The following is a 20,393-nucleotide window of genomic DNA, read 5'->3' on the forward strand; positions in this document are numbered from 1 at the left end:
AATAATATTGTTTGTTTTTGATTTCTTTGTTGTTGTGTAATTATTTGATTATCACATTTTCTGGGCAAAGATTTTTTTCCTTTGTTATTATAAAAGTCTGTGTAAATAAAAATTTAATTAGAAAATTAAAAAGTGGTGTTCACAAAATACAGAAGTTAACAAAAAGAGGAGCACCAAAAAGAATACCGTATAAAGCTGTGAGAGGTAAAGACATAAATCAGGGATAACAAAATCATGGGCAGAATAAAAAAAATGGCAAAAGAAGTGAAGTGGCAAGACTTTTTTCAGGTATATTGGTGAAAGGAAGGTTAGTGGTGGAATTAAGACAAATATACTGAGCAATCATTTGTAGATAGAGAAGAGGGAAAAACAAATTGTTCAACAATTACTTCTGTTTGATATCTTGGAAGAAAAACTTGGAGAAGATCTATGGAGGATTGAAAAGATAAGTATAGGGTGGCATACAACACTGTTCACAGAAGAAAAGTGGTTATGAACAACTTGCAAAACTGAAAGTGGACAAAGTCATGGGACCGAAGAGATACATCCTAGGATACTGAGGGAGCTAGAGAGGTTTTGTGGGTCCTCTAAAAGGTGTGTGTATAGATCTTTGAAGATCAGAGAAATGCCCACAGGATTGGAGCAAAACTGATGTGGTTCTTGTTCATAAAGGTGGTATCAGAGAAGAGATGGGAACCACAGACTGGTGAGACTTACTTCAGTGGTCAGGAAAGTAATAAAGATGCTGCTGAAGGAAAGAATAGTCCAACTTTTCTACAATATAATGAGTTAAAATATCTGAGGTAATGTGGCTTTTATGAAAAACAAATTTGTCAAAGAAGTCTGATTGATTTCTTGGATTGGGTAACAATAGAACTAGATTATTATTATTATGATTTATTGCATTTGTATCCCACATTTTTCCCACCTCTTTGCAGGCTCAATGTGGCTTACAATACAGCATGAATTGTGGAAATACATAAGAAAATATACATTTAGTATTACAGAAGGATCTTGGGTAACATGATAATGATAAACCATGATAGTAGTTTAACAAGCAAATATTGTAAGACAGTTCTGGATATGTGTATAGGAGTTCACATTTGTTGATCTTGTGGTATGCCTTGTTAAAGAGATGGGTCTTCAGTAGTTTACGGAAGTTAGTTCATAGATTGTTTTTAAGTTGCGCGGCAGCGCGTTCCAGAATTGTGTGCTCAGGTAGGAAAAGGTTGAAGCATGCATTAGTTTGTATTTTAGACCTTTACAGTTGGGGAAGTGAAGATTAAGGAATGTACGGGATGATTTTTTAGCATTCCTGGGTGGTAAGTCTATCAGGTCTGACATGTAGGCTGGAGCGTCTCCATGAATGATTTTGTGAACTAGGGAGCCTATTTTGAAACGTGATGCGTTCTTTAAGTGGGAGCCAGTGTAGCTTTCTGTAGGGGTTTAGCACTTTTATATTTTGTTTTACCGAATATGAGTCTAGCTGCAGTGTTCTGAGCTGTCTGAAGTTTCTTGATTATTTGCTCTTTGCAACCAGCGTAGAGTGCGTTGCAGTAGTCTAGATGACTGAGTACCATTGATTATAACCAGGTTGCGGAAGACGGTCCTTGGGAAGAAAGGTCTTACTCTTTTTAATTCCACATTGAGTGGAACATCATCTTGGTTGTGTTTTTCGCGTGACTCTCAAGTGTTAGGTATCGATCAATGGTAACTCCAAGAATTTTTAGGGTGTCCGAAATTGGAAGATTCAGTTTTGGTGTGTTAATGGTGGTGGATTGGTTCGTGTTATGTTGAGAGGTGAGTATTAGGCATTGGGTTTTTTTCTGCATTGAGTTTCAGTTGAAATGCATCCGCCCATGTATGCATGATATGTATGCTTTGGTTGATGTCCATTGGAAATTTCCTTTAAATCTTGTTTAAATGGGATGTAGATCGTTACGTCGTCTGTGTATATATATATATATGGGTTGAGTTTTGGTTGATAGTAGATTGGCCAAGGGTATCATCATTAAGTTGAATAAGGTCGTGAGAGGGGGGATCCCTGTGGAACTCCACATTCAGGTATCCATGTAGCTGATGTAGTCGAATTAGATGTCACTTGGTATGATTGTGTGGTTAGGAACCCCTTGAACCAATTGAGAACGTTGCCTCCAATTCGAAGTACTCGAGGATATGTAGTAGTATTCCATGATCAACCATATCGAAGGCGCTAGACCATATCAAATTGTAGAAGTAGTATGTTCTTGCCAGTTGCAATCATTTGTTTAAATTTTATTCCATGAGAGTAACTAGTACCGTTTCCATACTGTGGTTAGACCGGAATCCTTACTGGGAGTCGTGGTAGTATTGAGAATTTGTTTAAATAGTTTAAATAGGGATATGTAATGAGTATGATCTACTTAGATTTTAGCAAAGCCTTTGATAAGTTTATAGTTTGATAGGAGGCTCATAAGTAAGGTGAGCAGCTTGACTAAAATGGATCAGAAATTGACTGTTTGATAGGCAGCAGGGAGTGGGAGGTAAATGGAATTTGCTCACAAGAAAAGGGAGTGGGGGGGTAAATGGAAATTTGCTCACAAGAAGAGGTGAGTAGTGCAGTGCTTCAGGGATCTGTCCTATGACTGATTCTGTTCAATATTGATGGCGTTATTGCTGAAGTGTTAATGTCAAGTTGGTGAAACAATGTGACAAGGCAGCAGCCAAGGCCAGAAGGATGTTTGGCAGCATACAGAGGGGCATAACCAGCAGAAACAATGAGGTACAAGTCATTGGTGAGACCTTGTTTGGAGTACTATGTACAATTTTGAAAGCTATATTTTGCCAAGGATGTAAAAATACTCAGTGTTAACAGGAACACGACCAACATGGTATGGGGTCTGTGCCAGCAGCCCTATAAGTAAGACTTGAATATGCATATCATCACCCTGTTCCAGCTCCGTCCCGTAAGTCCTGCAGGCCACCCGCACCTAGGGGCTCAACCTCTGGGGAACGTCAGTCAGCGCAGGTGAATCCCTGGGTTGTCCAGCCACCAAACAGAACCTGGTCCGAGTACCGGGCTCAGCACCGCTCTACTTGGTACAAGAACTCACAAGTCTGACATAAACAGACTGATGGGACATGCTGGTTTGTCTTTACTGTAATTTACTGTACTATTCTGTAAGTTCCAATGGAACCAGCATATGCAACTTCTTTCTACCATTCTTCATCCCTTTCTACAATGATGGATATAAATATCTGACCTGGATACCTGACCTGCACACGTGTGTCCGCTTTACTCCACTGAAATATCAAAGTCCACTCTTGTCAACTGTTATTATAACTTAATGAAAGGAAGGAAAAGACTTCAGTAATACCGTTGTTTTAAATGTTCATAGCAAACAGTTCCATCATGAGTCATAAAACCTCCACCGGCTTTAGTACTACAAATTTATCTTTCACAATTTTTCCAATTTATCTTTTATGAGTACATGGGCGTAGTTTGGGGGGGGTCCAAACGCAGGACCGGCACAACGCGCTTTCGGTCCCTACTTCCCGCCAGCCCTCTTCTCCGTTCCTTCCTGCCTCCCCCCACGCGTTTAAATCTTTTATTTTCAGCAGCGACGACAGTGAAGAGCAGAACAGCAAGCAGGCTCACCTCCAGATTTTCTCTTCTCTCACAGTCAGTGTCCCACCCTGCGGAAACAGGAAATACATCATCAAGGAAGGCGGGACACTGTCTGTGAGGGAAGGGAAAGACTGGAGGCGAGCCTGCTTGTTGTTCTGCTCTTCACTGTCATTGCTACTGAAAATAAAGGTTTAAACGCATGAAGGGGGGGGCAGGAAGGAACGGAGAGGCAGAGGAGAGCTGTCGGGGAGAGAGGCAAAATCACTGGACATGGAGGGGAGGGAAGGGGCAGAGGAGAATCGCTGGAAGAGAAGGGGACAGAAATTGCTGGACATGGAGGGAAGGCAGAGGAGTGAGGAGAATTGCTGGACGGATGGAATGGAGGGGGCAGGGGGAGAGGACATTTACTGAATATTGATGGAGGAGGGGCAGGGGAGAGAAAGAGAGTTGCTGGACATTGATGGAGAGGAGGGAACTAGAACTCAGGGACTGAAAAGGGGAGCTGGGGAAGTCACTGGACATGGATGGGGGAGGGTGGGGTCAAAGGAGAATTGTTGGACATAGGGGAGGGCAGAGGAGATCGCTGGGCAGGGAGGGGAGGGGGAGAGAAGAGAAATCGCTGGACATGAGAGGAGGTGAGGGCAGGAGAGAGGATAATTGCTGGACATGGATGGAGGGGGGCAGGGGAGAGAGGAAATTGCTGTATATAGATGGATGGAGGGAAGAGGAAGGAGATGCACTTGGATGGAGGGGAGGGCAGGGGAGAGAAGAGAAATCACTGGACATGGAGGGGAGGGCAGGGGAGAAGAATTGCTGGACATGGATGATGGATGGATGGGGCGGGGGGGAGGAAATTTGTTGTATATGGATGGAGGAGAGGGCAGGGGAGTTGCTGGACATGGATGGATGGAAGGAGAGGGAAGGCAGGAAGGAGATGCACATGGATGGAGGGCAGGAAGAGAGGAGAAATGTTGGACAAGGATGGAGGGAAGGAAAGACAAAGGAGATGCACACGGATGGAGTGGAAGGGAGAGAGGAGAAATGCTGGACATGGATGGAGGGGAGAGAGAAGAAATGCTGGATATGGATGGAGGGTAAACTGCTGAATTTAAGGGCTGGATCGGAACACTTTGAGGGCAGATACTGAAACTTGAGGAGGATAGGGACAGGTAGACAGGATGCATAACGACACAGGAGGATGGTGGACATGGTGAGAGAAAAATAGACACTGCATAAACAGAAGACACTGGGACCAAAGCGAATAGAAAAACTAAATGATCAGACAACAAAGGTAGAAAAAAGTATTTTATTCAGAATTTATTAATTGGAATATGTCAGCTATTGGAAATGTGCATCTGTGATATTTTGCATGTAAGTTTCAATTTTTATAATATTGTTGCATGCCGAGTCTAACTTCTTGAGGTAACTTTCCAGTTCAGTATTTTGCCTTCATATTTTTTTTTATTTCTAGTTCCATGTGTCATATCTGTTGTGTCATGTGTTTTTCATGTGTGATCAAGGTGCAGTATTCTGCTAGCTTGTAGTATTTGCAGCCCTTTTTGTTTTTTTCACTAGGTAGTGTACTGGTGTTTTAGAGCCCGGTGTAATTACAGTGGTGCCTCCACGCATAAGGTTGTTGCTCGTTCTGTCCTTGGAATTAGTGCTGTTATGGTTTGGTAAGGTTATGAGTGTGTTTTTGCACAAGTTTGTGTATAGTGTTGTTGCAGTGGAGAGAATGTGTGTTGGTTTTTACTGAGGTGCACCAAAAAATCAGAAAGGTTTTAGAGCCTAAATCATGACACACTCCCTCTTGAGGAACTACATATAGAGCTTATGCTTTCTAAGGTCTACACTGGCATGGTATGGTATGGGAAAGGGGGTGGGGAAATGCTACTGGAGAGGAAGAGGGAGTGCTGGGTAAGGAGGAAGGAAGGGAAAAAGAACTGACCTTTTTGGGAATAACCATAATGTATATGTATGAGATCTCATACATATTCATTATGGTTATTCCCCAAAAAAGCCAGCTCTTTCTCCCTTCCTTCCTTCCTTCCTTCCTTCGTATTAGCAAATTCATTTATATATGATATAGTATATATATATATATATATATATTATATCTATATGCCCCACCCCATCCTTTGCCCCCCAAATGAAAAGTCAAAACTAACGCCCATGTATGAGTAATATATTGCAGAGACTAAAATATAGTAATTTTTAAAATCAAAACTTAGCTGTTGAATCACGTTCTACAGAGCTTTTCCGTTTCACTGTACAGTACTTGTTTCATCAGTAGCTGGTTTCTTATCCACAGTGTTAAGCCTTGTTTCTAAAAGATATTTTAAATACAACAGTCTATGAAATACCCAGTTGTTCATATTATTATTATGTGGATCCATTATCTTCTGTCTAAGCATAAGGCTTACCATGAACTGATCTGTGTCTCAATTTTTTGCTTCCTTCAATCTCCACACCAAACTCTGCATTCCTTGTCAGTGTGTATTCAAAAAATGGCAGCGGAGTTTAAACCAACCTGTCTGACTTCAGTTACGTCACCAATTGGTTTAAAAAAAAAAACATAGGTCCTCCCAGCTTTCCTGTTGGCCTAAAAAATAGAATTAAATTTAAAATCTTGATTATGACTTTTCAGAAATTACACTCTGGAATTCCTATGTATCTCTGTTCATTGCTAGTACCATGTAATCCGAGATGTTCTGTTCAGTATGAAAAAACATATTAGTTATACCTTCTCATAAGAAATTGTGGCTAGATGGAGCTCATCATACAACTTTCAGTGTTGTTGCTCCAACCCTTTGGAACTGTCTGCCAACAGAGTTAAGGCTGGAATCTGATTATAAAATTAATTTGAGGCAAGTTTGAAAACCTAGCTCTTTGAAGACCCCTTTTCTGACATCAGATTTTGGTAATGCTTAGTATTTAAAAATGTAAGACCTGTTGAAAGTATTATGTACCCTTATGTTTTCAATATATTAACATTTTATCAGATTTTTTATTGTTGTGCTATTGCATCCCTACTCTTATGTTTCCAGATATTTTGTTAGTTACTGATATGATTATAAATATTTGTTTTAAAATGTAACAAATGAGGCTTTTATTCTGTATACCACCTAGATATCTGTTGAAAGGCAGTATAGCAAATTTTACTAATTAAGTAAAACTAAAAGTATATAACTAGTCCCCTTCCCTCCCTTCCACCTGACTTTAGTTTCAATTAAATACAATAGTGTTCCCCATAGCCCCACCCCTTTCTTAAAAAAACTGCAGCCACCTCCTCAACCCCCCCACCCCCTCCACCCTCAGCAGCCTTCAGCACCTAGCATTCCCTTATTTGGCAGTCTGTCCTCCTGTAGGACTACCCTTAGGGCCTTGATGTCCACTACTTTGAAAATGGAGATGCTGGGGCAAACCCTTAGTGGTACCTGGAGGGGTCAGGGGGCCCTTCTCTGCTACAAGAGATTTTGTGGAGGGGGGGGATCCAGGGTATATTCGTTAAGGAAGTGTTGGGACTAAAGGAGAACACTGATAGAATGGGAAAGAGACTTACTACTTTATCATATTTAGACCATCATAGAGACTTGTGGCTTGGGAGTGGTGGTCAGTGTTGTTTTTTTTAAACATCCTCCCCTCCCAGGGAGCATTGACTTGCAAAGTAGTAGTCTGGTACTCCCAGGTGAAAGTTAACACCACCTCAGAAGGATGATTTTCATGAATGACACAGCTTGGCAAAGTTTTAGCATAAGCTGCATTATTCATTTGAAGAATAACTTGCTTTGCATGCATTTGTATGTAAGCGAAACTCATTATTCTTGAATGCATAGTAGGCTGCACATTTTTGTCTTAAGCTACGTTAGACAAATAACATGTTATTGACATAATGCAGCAATGGAAATAGTCCCCATAGTGTCAGCTTTTCATACTGTGTTCCACTTTATTCTTAAGGTTTCACATTCATAAGGTGACCAGGTGTTGCATATAGGGGTAGATTCTATATATATATGGTGCCTAAAAAATTGGTGTAGAAATCAATACTGATTAAGCATATTCTATAAGCGGCGCCTAGACTTGGGTGTGGTATATGGAATACTCTTAGTTGATATATCATGCCTAAATCTACGCGCCTCCATTTACACCAGTGAAAATGTGGCTAAATCTTGTGCATAGATTTTGGCGCACTGGGGCCATATTCTATACTACGCACGTAAATTTCAGAACTTCCACGAAATGCCCATTTCCCTGCCTATACCATGCCCCTTTTTGCCTGTGTATGTTAGAACTTAGGCACACTGCATTACAGAATATGCTTAGGGAGTGTGTGCATAAATTCTAATTATTGCCAATTAATGCTTATTGCTTAAGAGCTGCTATCAACGCTGATTAGCTTGTTAAGCCAATGAAGTTATGCGTATGTTATAGAATATGCTTTGATTTCGGCACAGATCTCTAGGCGCACTATATAGAATCCGGGGGATATGGACCATAAGAGAGCACTAGCTTTCACAGTGAAAAGAACAGCCACATTGTCAGTCTGTGCAACTATTCATCTCTTTGATCCTATTAAGTTGGGCATTGTGGTAACTAAAAAACTGGCTAGCAAACTGCATTTCTCACTGCTATAGCTTAACAAGGTTGCAATTAAATGATCCATTGAAGGCGTAGCCTCAGTTGCCTGTCTAAACAGTTTTCAAATAGAAAAAGTACTGTATATAAGGCTACAGTATGGCTAGAATTCACTGTTTCACGTCCCATTGCCGTCAGATGGTACACCTAGAAGAGACAGTTCATTTGGACAAATAGTTGTGTAAGGCTTATTTAATTAAATGATCAACACTCTCATAAAGAGAATGTACCAGATTATGCTATACGAACCTTTATCAAAATAAGGACAAACCTAATAATTGGATTCTCTTCTTGTGTGACTGATACATCCTGCTTATTAACTGGGAGAGCAAAGTTGCTTACCTATAACATGGGAGGCGGGAGTCTCCATAGACATCAGAATAAATTAGTCACACATAACTCATCTTCATTTCTGGAAAAATTGACCTTTTAAACGCCGCAGTAGATTGCAGTTTTCCTTGTCACTTGCAGCACATGAACCCAGGAACTAGTGGGTTAAGTCCGCCTACCAGCAGATGGAGATAGAGATAAACAAACTAAAGGCAGTGATGCCAGACGGCCAGCTCCTTCCTCAGTTAGTAGGTCTTTATCTCAGCAGGTGGTGGGCGGCTTTTCTCCAGCTCCTGGCCCAAGGCCTCTGAGGGTGCTCCTGGGCCGGTGGCCAGTTTCAGCCGGGGGTAGCGGACTGGTGGTGTCCCCTTTGGCAGCATACTCAGTTGCTGGGTCCCTGCTGCACCTCAAATTCCCTCTGAACAGGCTTTGCTGTTCCTTTCCTTCCCTGTTTTTCTGCCTCCTCACTTAAAAAAAAAAAAAAAAAAAAAAAAGAGAACCACAGAATTTATTTAAAGAAAAAACAGAACAGAGAAGCACAAGGAAGTGTGTTTTTGCTGAGAGCAGTTTGTGTTTATGCTGTCCGAGTCCTGTTTTCTGTTGCCTGCTTGTCTGAGCCTGCCTCGAAGTGGAATCGGAGAGTTTTTTCTTTGGCTCAGCTGTCAGTTCCCGCGCTTTCCTGGTCCGGGGTAAATCCTGCTAGGTTCCTGTTTGGGGGTAGGCGATGGCAGTGGAGGCGGTAAAATGCTATTCCCAATGCGGGAAACAGCGTTCGGCGGCGGGCCTTTGCAGCATGGGGTGCGCTGATTTTGCGGGACTCAACAGAGCGGTGGCCCCCCGAGAGCGTGTTTCCCGCCCAGAGCCTGGCGATTCTCGTGCCATTTTGCGATTGGTCGTGGAGCTGGCTCCGGTAGCGGTTTTGGGCAAACTTCTCCGCTGGTAGGGGAGTCGGGGGGGGCCGTCAGGCACTGTGGGCGGTGGTGCAGGTGCCATGGCTGCGACCTCCATTGCGGGGGAGGGTTTTTTGCCAGAGTTTATTTTGCTACTCCATCAGGCGTTTTTGTTGAAAAGGGCCTTGTCCTTCCCCTCAAGCAGCTGTGACAGCTTCGGCCTTTTATCCTCTCGGGGGATCTGGGGGTAACCAAGAGATTTTGGGTTTTCCCCAGAGGATTTCTCCTCCCTTAAAAAGCCTAGGCTTTTTGGGGGGTCTGAGGAGGGGTCCTGCATACAGTCACCTGCAGCTCCCTCTGTGGTGGCTCTCTCGGAGCAGACGGGGGTAGAGGACGGTGTCCTCACTGACCAACCGGAGGACTCTTTCGCTGTGAGGATTTTCCATAAGGAGGAGTTTTCCTCCTTTATCTCTCAGGCGCTGGAAGCCCTGAATATAGAGGACCCTGAGGTTGCGGCTTCTCAGGCGGTCAACCCCAAGATGGCTAGTACCAGACGACCTTCTAATGCCTTTCCGGTACATGAAGCTATTGAAGAGTTGATTTCGGCCCAGTGGGCGGATCCGGATGGGGGGGCTGAAAGTAGCAGCCAGGCTGTATCTGGTTTCAGCGAACCGTTTAGAGCAGTTTGCTCTACCTAGGGTGGATGCCCTGTTGACGGCGGTCACTAAGAAGACTACTCTTCCAGTGGAAGGTGGTGAGGCACTTATGGATATGCAAGACAGACAGCTAGAGGCCTCTTTAAAACGTGCCTTTGAGGTGGCCACTTTGACACTTCAAGCTTCTGTATGTAGTTCTTATGCGCCTAGAGTTTATCTCAGTTGCCTACATTCTGTCATGGATTCGATTTCGGAGTCTGATATGCCGGGAAACTCCTCAGATGTCGCTGGTGGATATGGGGCTGGCGTACTTTGGCGGATGCCTTGTATGATTTGGTCCGTGCTTCGGCCAAACTCATGGCCTTGACTGTTTCCCTCTCGGCATCTCTGTGGCTCCATCATTGGGCTGCATATATGGCCTCTAAGCAATGGCTCATTAAATTGCTTTTCCGAGGGAAATTGCTTTTTGGGAAGACCTAGAAAAGATTGTTAAAGATTTGGGGGATTCCAAATCTCAGCGTCTTCTGGAGGATAGACCCAAGTCTACTTCCAGGCAGGGAGCCTCGAAGTCACCTGGGGCGGTCCAACGCAGCCTTTCAGCATCCTCGTTTTGGGCAGAGTTCTTCCTTTCACAACGAGAAGTGTCCGGCTGGACCCCCCTCTCGTCAGGGGGCTCCTTCTCAGTCCTTCCAATGATGGGGCGCAGGTCCACTCGGGAGGAGAGCAGGTCGGTGGTCGGCTTTTCTCTGTTTCTGCCAGAGTGGACCAGAATTTACTTCAGACCAGTGGGTCCTTGATGTGGTGCGAGAAGGTTACAGCTAGAATTCTTCTCTCCCGTCACAGTCTTTTTTTTCTGGAGTCCCGCTGTGTATCGCAGGCCAAGAGGACAGCGGTTCTGCTGTGTTTGCAAGACCTGCTAAGTATAGGGGCTATTGTGCCTGTTCCTCCTCTCGAAAAGCGCACAGGGTTGGTACTCCATCTTCTTTGTGGTTCCAAAGAAGGGAGGGGCTTTTTGGCCTATTCTTGATCTCAGAAAAGTAAACCAGTTTTTGTGGGTTCGTCACTTCCGCATAGAGACATTAAGGGCAGTTATTGCTGCTGTTCAACCAGGCGAGTTTTTGACGGCTCTCAATTTGAGGGAAGCTTACCTCCACATTCCCATTTGGCAGTCCCATCAGAGATTTCTCAGATTTGCGGTGCTGGGTCAGCACTTCCAGTTTCGGGCCCTTCCTTTCGGAATGGCCACTGCCCCACGCACTTTTTCCAAGGTCATGGTGGTGGTCGATATGGACAAGAGTCATCTGGTTCCTACTCAGAGTCTGGAGTATCTTAGAGTGCAATTCGATACGAAGTGGGGGAAGGTGTTTCTCCCTGAGGGGCGAAGGATCAAATTGCTTTCTTAGGTACGGACCTTATTGAGTCGTCGCATTCCCCGAGTGTGGGACTATGTTCAGCTCCTCGGTTCCATAACAGCGACCTTGGAGGTCATTCCATGGGCAAGGGCTCACATGCGGCCTCTTTAGAATTTCCTTTTGAGCAGATGGTCGCCGACGTTGCTGGATTATCAACGATGCCTTCCTTGGTCGAGCTGGGCCAGGGACAGTCTCGCAGTGGTATCTCCGGTCACCCAATTTGCAGAAGGGTGTTTCTCTGGCGTCTCCCAATTGGGTGGTAGTCGTGACAGATGCCGGCCTTGCGGGCTGAGGAGCCCAGTGTCTTCATCGAGTAGCCCAGGGATCGTGGACCCCTCTCGAAGCGACTTGGCCAATAAATCGTCTGGAGTTGCGAGCAGTCGTGAATGCGCAGCTGTGTTTTCAGGACCTTCTTCAGGGGCAGGCGATTCGTGTATTCTCGGACAACACCACTGCGGTGGCCTACATAAATTGGCAGGGGGGCACTCGCAGTCTTCCCTTGGCAGTGGAAGCTTCTCGTCTTCTAGTATGGTCGGAAGCGCATGTTCAGAGTCTGTCGGCAGCGCACATTGTGGGTCAAGACAATGTTCAAGCGGATTTTCTCAGCTGGACTCTTTTGGACGCAGCTGTCGGACTCTGCTTTTCAGCTGATCTGTCAACATTGGGGAAGACCAGTAATGGATCTCATGGCCATGGCTTGCAATGCCAAAGTTTCCCAGTTCTTCAGCTGCAAATGGCAGCCAGGATCCGCAGGATTGGACGCTCTTCTCCAGCCATGGCCGGAACAACAGCTACTGTATGTTTTTCCTCCGTGGCCTCTGATAGGGAGAGTTTTGTGCCGCATTGGGGGCTGGTCGTTCTAGTGGCCCCAGACTGGCCCCGACAGCCGTGGTATGCGGATCTCGTTCGAGCACTCTCAGAGTCTCCATTGTGACTTCCAGTGACTCCCGATCTGCTGCATCAAGGGCCAGTTCAGTTGGAAAATCCCTCCTGCTTTGGTCTTATGGCCTGGCTATTGAGAGGCGACAGTTGAGGAAGAAGGGATTTTCAGGACCAGTCATTGCCGCTCTTTTGGGGGCACGGAAGCAGTCTACTTCAGCAGCGTACACGCGAGTGTGGAAAGCTTTCTGAGCGTGGTGTGCTTTGCGTGCTGAATCGCCTTTTCGGGCGGACATTCCGGTTATTCTGGAGTTCCTTCAGCATGGTCTTCAAAAGGGATTGGCATATAATTCCCTTCGAGTGCAGGTGGCCGCGCTAGCTTGTTTTAGGGGCAAACTGGACAGTTCCTCTTTATCAGCTCATGCTGATGTGTTCTGTTTCCTACGCGGGGCTCTTCGGCCTCCTCCTGCGGCAGCCTACCCGGCATGGCATTTGAATGTGGTACTGCGAGCCCTCCAGGCCCCACCATTGAGCCGTTGAATAAGGTTTCTGAGAAGGATCTAACACTTAAGACAGTGTTTTTGGTGGCCATTGCTTCGGCTAGGAAGATTTCTGAAATTCAGGCTTTGTCTTGCAGAGATCCTTTTTTTGTTTTTGCAGTTTTCTGAAGCAGGGGTGTCGATCCGGACGGTGCCGTCGTTTTTACCTAAAGTGGTTTCGGCTTTCCATGTCAATCAGGCAGTTTATCTTCCGTCTTTTCGAAGAGAGGATTATCCGGGGGAGTTTGCCTTGCTACGTTTCCTGGACGTTCGGAGAGCCTTGTTTTGGTACTTGCAGATCTGTAACGAGTTTCGATGCTCGGATCATCTCTTTGTGCTCTTGTCGGGATCGAAAAGAGGTGAGGCGGCTTCTAAGGCTTCCATTGTTCGCTGGATTAGGGAAGCCATTGGAGCGGCTACTTGGGCGGAGGCGGAGGCCTTATCACTGGAAGAGATTTGTTGGGTGGCTACTTGGGCGTCCCGTCATACTTTTGCGAAGCTTTACAGACTAGACATGTCTGCTCAAGAGGATACGAGTTTTGGGGCGGGAGTGTTGGTGCGGGGGAGCGTCGGCTTCCCACCCTACTTAAGGAATGCTTTGGTACATCCCACTAGTTCCTGGATTCATCTGCTGCAAGTGACAAGGAAGGTAAAATTATGTCTTACCTGATAATTTTCTTTCCTTTAACGCAGCAGATGAATCCAGGATCCCTCCCTAGTTCAGCCGACGTTTTTTTCATTTCTGCACAGTGTGGCTGTTTTTTCCTTCCGAGTTCTCTTTTGCAGAGTTCAGACCGATATGGGAACACGGAAAGGATTCCGATTTCTGGATCAGTTGCAGTTATTTCGAAGTTCTTATTTGGTTCTCTGTTTTTCATAGTGAGGATTTTTCTGGTTGTTGTTGGTTTCATATTTTTGGCCTTGGCAAATGCTTACGAATGACATACTAACTAAGGAAAGAGCTGGCCGTCTGGCATCACTGCCTTTAGTTTGTTTATCTCTATCTCCACCTGCTGGTAGGCAGACTTAACCCACTAGTTCCTGGATTCATCTGCTGCGTTAAAGGAAAGAAAATTATCAGGTAAGACATAATTTTATCTTTCTGAGGTCTGGAGAGCTGGTCTGTGTCGCTGCCACTTGTGTGACTAAGTTATCCTCTGTCACAAGTAGGCAACTTTTTTTTTCTTTAATATCATGCAGTGAATCACAGAGAGGTGCATAAGTAAAATAAGATTTATTTATTTATTTGGATTTTTCTCACACCTTTTTCTGTAGTAGCGCAAGCTGATGCTTACCTAATAATGTTTATGAATGCTGCTGTAGTCTCAGAGCTATTTGCTTGCTATGTGCTTGTTTAAAGATTAGTTCTTGCATCAATAATTAAATGTGATGTAGTGAGCCAACCTGCTTTTTTCTTTTCTTTCTAGACCACGCAGATGTTGCTTTAGTCAATTTTTATGCTGACTGGTAAGTACAATCTATATTTTCTATTATATTATTCTCTTTCTATTCTCCTTCCTTCCATTCCTTCCCCAGTATTTAGAGAGATGTGTTTTGATTCTTTTATTGCAAATGTTCTAAACTAACACACTTTACACTTCTGACTACATTTCTTAAGCCATGACTTGACCCAATCCTGGGCACTGAGTGACCATGGCACCTAGAAATTTCACGCTGGTGCTCAGGATTTTAGGCTCCCATGAGTTTAATGAGGTTTTTTGTTTGTTTGTTTTATTGTTTTTGTTTTTTCTGCTGCAGTTGCCAAAACAGGTCAGGTTTGCAGTGTCATGCAGGGACCTTTGTACTACTCTGGTGATCTCTTTCGAGTCCCAAGAGATTTGAGACTGTGAGACTACTTTAGGAGTTCCTGCATCCCATGGCTGATAATGAGAGCTGAGCTGCATGGTACAGACCGATAAGGAGCCCCTGTTTCTACAGCAGTAGTAATAGCAGAGCAAAGAAGTTCATTAGGCTGGCTAGCTGGAGGAAGAGGGGAGCAGTAAAAAAGTTGAGGCTATTGAGTAGGATTAGGGTTGAGTGTGGGAAATGTACCTGTATTGGAAATGGTTTTCAAGGATGATGATGTGGAGAAACTGAAAGAAATCTTGGTGAGCCTGAAAGCGATGATGTGAAGAAACTGAAAGAAAAGGAACTGAAAGAAATCTTGGTGAACCTGGAAGATGTACTGAGCCAAATCGACAAATTAGAGTAGTAAGTCACCTGGACCAGATTGCATACATCCAAGGGTACTCAAACAGCTCAAGCTTGAAATTGTTGATCTGCTGTTAGTAATATGTACCTTGTGATTAAATTCGTCCGTAGTACTTGAAGATTGGAGGGTGGCCAGTTTAACACCGATTTATTTTAAAAGGGTTCCAGGGGTGATCTGGGAAATTACAGACCGGTAAGCCTGACATCAGTGCTGGGTAAAATAGTGAAAACTACTATAAAGAATAAAATTATGGAACACATAAATAAACATGGTTTAATGGGACAGAGTCAGCATGGGTTCAGCCAAGGGAAGCCTTGCCTCACCAATTTGCTTCATTTCTTTGAAAGCATGAATAAACATGTGGATAAAAGTGAGCTAGTTGATGTAGTGTATTTAGATTTTCAGAAAGCCTTTGACAAAGTTCCTCATGAGAGACTCCTGAGAAAATTTAAGAGTCATGAGATAAGAGGCAATGTTCTTGTGTGGATTAGGATTTTTGCCTGGTTTCTCTTTTAAATTGTACCTAAGGTTCCCAGGGCTTATGGCAGGTTACAGGAGGCTTGACAAGTGAGGCTGGTGTTGCTGGTGTCCAACGCGCAGGAGTTGCATATCCAGCACAATCTCTGCCGTTTTAGGATGGCCAAAAGTATTGCAAGCCTGGGGAAGCAGAGCAGGACATCATTCCTGCGCTTTGGGATGACACAAATGCACGCTGATGTTGTGTGCATGCATGAGAGCTGCAGTCACAGCCTGATGACTCGGGGGGGGGGGGGGGGGGGGGGGGATTCCCGGAGCATAGAAAAGCCCTGAAAATGGCAAACAATTTAAAATACTGGTGCTATCAGCAAGGACCTGGAGAGAATCTCTTGGTATAGCACTGCTATTTGGGTATGAAAGCCCGTGTTTCACCCCAGGGAATGCTGGGAGAGAAAGGGGGCTCAAAAAAGATCAGAAAACGGTACTATTTTTTACGCATGTGTGTTCTAATAAGGTAGATTGACAAGGAGACTTGTTCCTGAAGAAAAATGCAAAATAAATATTTTTTTTGTTCTTTGAGCAATTTTAAAACCACAGTAGAGGCTAGCGATCCCAGAGATGTGCCTAGCGGGTTTAAAAGTGTCAGGAAAGCTGTCTGGGAATGCAATGTGTGGAAATAGTACAGAGTTAAATATAGGGATGGAGCAGCATTCTGGCACTTCTTGTAGCTCTGGAAGTGACCTCACCATACCAATGTTCTTTCCACCCTGCTGGGGTCAAGCTTAGCCAATGATCCACCACCTCCCTTTGCCTGCACCCCTCCCCCCCCCCCCCCCCCCCCCCCCCCCCCCGCCGGGTACCTCTTAAAAGTATTTTTCTTCCAGTGAGCAGTGATTGACATGCACTGCTCATGCCAACCCAACAGCTTTCTTTTTGATGCAACTTCTTGTTTCTGCTTAAGTAGGAAGCATCATACAGAACGCTGTGAAGTTGGCATGAGCAGTACATTTGAATTGCTGCTCGCTGCTGGAGAAATGTGGAACAAAAAAACAATTTTTTTAAAGGTAGAAAGGGGTGGGGGTTTGAGAGGCAAAAAGATATCAGAAGGTCAGGGGGGTGGTTGAGGCAATGAGAGCTGGATCACCGGCTAGGGAGGGCACAGAAGAGAGAAATACTGAATGATGGGTGGGTGAGGAGGGGGAGGAGGTTGAATGTTGGACCATGGGGGGGAAGAAGGAGAAATGCTGGACAATGGGTGAGTGGGGAGGAGGAGAAGAAGGTGAATTGCTGGGTCCATTGAGGGATCAGGAGACATGCTGAGCTATTGGTGATGGGAGCAGCAGGAGGAATGCTGGAGTATTGGTTGGGAGAGAGAAGGATAAATGGTGGACCAGTTTAGTGGGGTGGAGAAAGAAGGAGACATGCTGGCCTAACTTGGAGGGTGGAGAGAGAAGAAGAAATACTGGACCATTTGAAGGGGGGGGGGGGAGAAATGCTGGACCATGGGGATAGGGGTAGTGAAAGAGAAATGCTGGACAAGGAAGATAGGGGTAACTAGAAACAAGGGTAGGAAAGACAGCGAGATTCTAGATATGAACTGGGGAGATGCTAATTATGGAGGAAGAAGAAGAATGGATGAAAGAGAGAGTGATGCTGACTGGGGGAGGGGAGAGAGTGAGAAAGATGCTGACTATAGGGGAAGGAGAAGAAAGGGATATGCTGACTAAAGAGGAAAGGAGAGAGAAAATGGGAGGAGCTGCACTGTTGAGGGAGATAAGGAAGAGGGGACAGGGATATGCTAAGCTACAAATTGAAGGACTAGAGAGAGGGAAGACGTTTGGCTACAAGAGTAGTGGGTGGAGAGAGAGAATGTGTTGAACTGTAAAGGTGGAGAGAAGCGTCTTCTCTCTCAGATGCTGAACTACAAAGGTGGAGGGAGGAGATATCTTGAACATGATGGAACTATATGGAAGAAGCTATGGATAATGAGGGTGGTGAGTATAGAGGGTAAAAATGTAGTAATGGAGAGTGATTGACAAACGGAAATATAAAACTGGGGAAGGAATGAGGGTAGAAATAGGATAACTAGGGACTAAGAGAAGGAAATGGAAAGTTGATAGGGGAAAAGTAAAAAGGAGGTGGAGAACTGGAGGATGAGGGCAGAAGAGAAAAGGAATGAGATAAAAAGGAAAGATTGATATGTCAGAGACCAATGTGAGGGAATAGAAGAACAAAGGAGTGAGGAGAAAGGACAAATAGTAGCCACTGGAAAGAGTTAGCAGAAGGTAGACAGAAAAGCAGAAGAGAAACTCGCTGGGACCAACATTATTGGAAAATTAAAATGCCTAGGCAACAAAGGTAGAAAAAGTGTTTTTATTCTGAATATATGAACTGCAGTATGTTAGTTTTGGGACATGTGTGCATTGTGAATATTTTTGTATTGTGTTCAGTACAAGAGGAAATTTGTTTTTATTTCTCTGGTATTGTGGTACATGCCGAGTTTTGATGACTTGGGGTTGCTGATTCAATTTTTGTTTTCATATTTCTGTTTCTAATTTGTAATCTGTATTTAATGAGGGTCTGTCTGTGCAAATGCATCAACATTTTAAAATGATTGGGGGTGGCAGACTATACCACAGAACAGGATCCACAGAACAGGTTCCTGTGTGGCTGTGTGTTGGCTGTAATGGAGGTTCAGTATTCTGTTTGCATGTAGTTTGCATAGAGATCTATAGAAGCCCTACTTATTCTGTTGGACCAGTAGTAGGTGTATTGGTGTTAGGACTCAGTGTAATATTTGTAGTACTACTTATTTATAGGTGGGGCTTCTTGCTGTTGAATCATAGGAATTAGTGCTACTGTTGTATAGCAGATTTGCTACATGTAAGTTAAGCTGGGACTTATTTTTCAGATTTTGTATTTCACAGTGTACTTGGTAGTGGAGAGATTTATGTTACTATTACTTAGATGAGAGTCGGAATATTTTTGCTGTGATGACTTCCAAGGAGAAATGTCTCACCTGTTGATGGGGAAGGAGGTTGTTTTTGTGGATATAGAACTTGTTATGATTTGAGTTATGTTTTACAATATTAGCAATATTTCTTATTTTGATTTTTAATGTATATGTGTGTTTAATATTTCTTATTTTGATTTTTCATGTACGCGTGTATAGAGTGAGAGAAAATATAGGCTTTGACAAATTTTCTTAGAATTTAGGAGCCAGCGGCTGAGACTTTTCTTAACCCACCTTCTCCTTTCTCCATTGAAATAAGTAGTGGGGGGGAGGGACTCTTTTATGTGAGCTCCTTCATGGCCTTATTTACTACTACTGTTTTTCATCTTCCTTCTTTATGGGAAAACGTAAGCTTAATATATCAGTCCCTTAATGCATCCCTGAATGCCCGGTCATCACCCAGTCCAGCTCATTCTCTTCACCCCACCCCTCAAATTGTCATCCAGTCCCCATCTCTGCCCTATGGTCACCCAGTGTCTTTTTTTTTTAGCCCATTCCACTTCACCTGTCTCCTTCCTCCCTTATATCAGCCACCCCTAGCTCTATACCTCAGGGGCACCAGAATGCCTATTTGTTTCAGGGTACCTAACTCAAGAACTGAAGAGTAGTAATACTGGGTTAGACCAATGGTCTGTCTAGCCCAGTATACTGTTTCCGTGGCCAAGCCAGGTCACCAGTACCTGGCAGAAACCCAAATCATGGCAACATTCCATGCTACCAATCCCAGGACAAGCAGTTGCTTCCCCATGTCTATCTCAATAGCAGACTATGGACTTTCCTCCAGAAACTTATCTAAACATTTTTAAAACCCAGATACGCTAACTGCTGTTACTACATCCTCTGGCAAAGAGTTCCAGAGCTTAACCATTCATTGAGTGAAAAAAATATTTGTTTTAAAAATATTTCCATGTAACTTCCTTGAGTGTCCCCCTAGTCTTTGTACTTTTGGAATGAGCAAAAAATTGATTAACTTCTACTCATTCTACACCACTCAGGATTTTGTGGACCGTAATCATATCTCCCCTCATCCATCTCTTTTCCATGTTGAAGAGCCTCACCTCTTTAGCCTTTCCTCATGTGAGAGGAGTTCCATCCCCTTTATCTTTGAACCTTTTTGTAATTCTGCTATATCTTTTTTGAGATATGGTGACCAGAACTGAATGTAATACTCAATCAAGGTAGGTTGCACCATGGAGTGATAGGCATTATAGTATTTTCGGTCTTATTCACCATCCCTTTCCTAATAATTCTTAGGATCCTGTTTGCTTTCTTGGCCGCTGCAGCACGTTGAGCAGAAAATTTCAGCGTATTATATATAAAGACACCTAGATCTTTTTCTTAGGTGCTGACCCTCAAGGTGGACCCCAGCATCAGGTAACTATGATTTGGATTATTCTTTCCAATGTGCATCACCTTACAGTTGTCCACATTAAATTTCATCTGCCATTTGAATGCCCAGTCTTCCAATTTCCTAAGGTCTTCCTGTGATATTTCACAGTCCGCACATGTTTTAACAACCTTCAATAGTTTTGTGTCATCTGCAAATTTAATCACCTCACTCGTTGTTCCGATTTCCATATCATTTATAAATATATTAAATAGCATCGGTACCAGTACTGATCCCTGTGGCTCTCCACTGTTTACCTCCTCCGTTGAGAGAAATGACCATTTAACCGTACCCACTGTTTTCTGTACAATAACCAATTCCTAATCCACACCAGAACATTGCTTCCTATCCGATGA

At 44.0% G+C, this 20,393-nt stretch overlaps 1 protein-coding gene across 1 annotated transcript in view; it reads left to right on the plus strand.

Moving 5' to 3' along the window:
• The window catches only part of ERP44 (endoplasmic reticulum protein 44), a 238,984-nt gene that overhangs the window by 85,617 nt on the left and 132,974 nt on the right, over positions 1-20,393 (plus strand). The window contains exon 3 of the mRNA XM_030205130.1: positions 14,376-14,415. Within this exon, the coding sequence (XP_030060990.1) occupies positions 14,376-14,415 (40 nt within the window). The remainder of the gene's footprint in view (positions 1-14,375; positions 14,416-20,393) is intronic.

Source organism: Microcaecilia unicolor, chromosome 1, assembly GCF_901765095.1.
Source record: "Microcaecilia unicolor chromosome 1, aMicUni1.1, whole genome shotgun sequence".
Taxonomy (NCBI): Eukaryota; Metazoa; Chordata; class Amphibia; order Gymnophiona; family Siphonopidae; genus Microcaecilia; species Microcaecilia unicolor.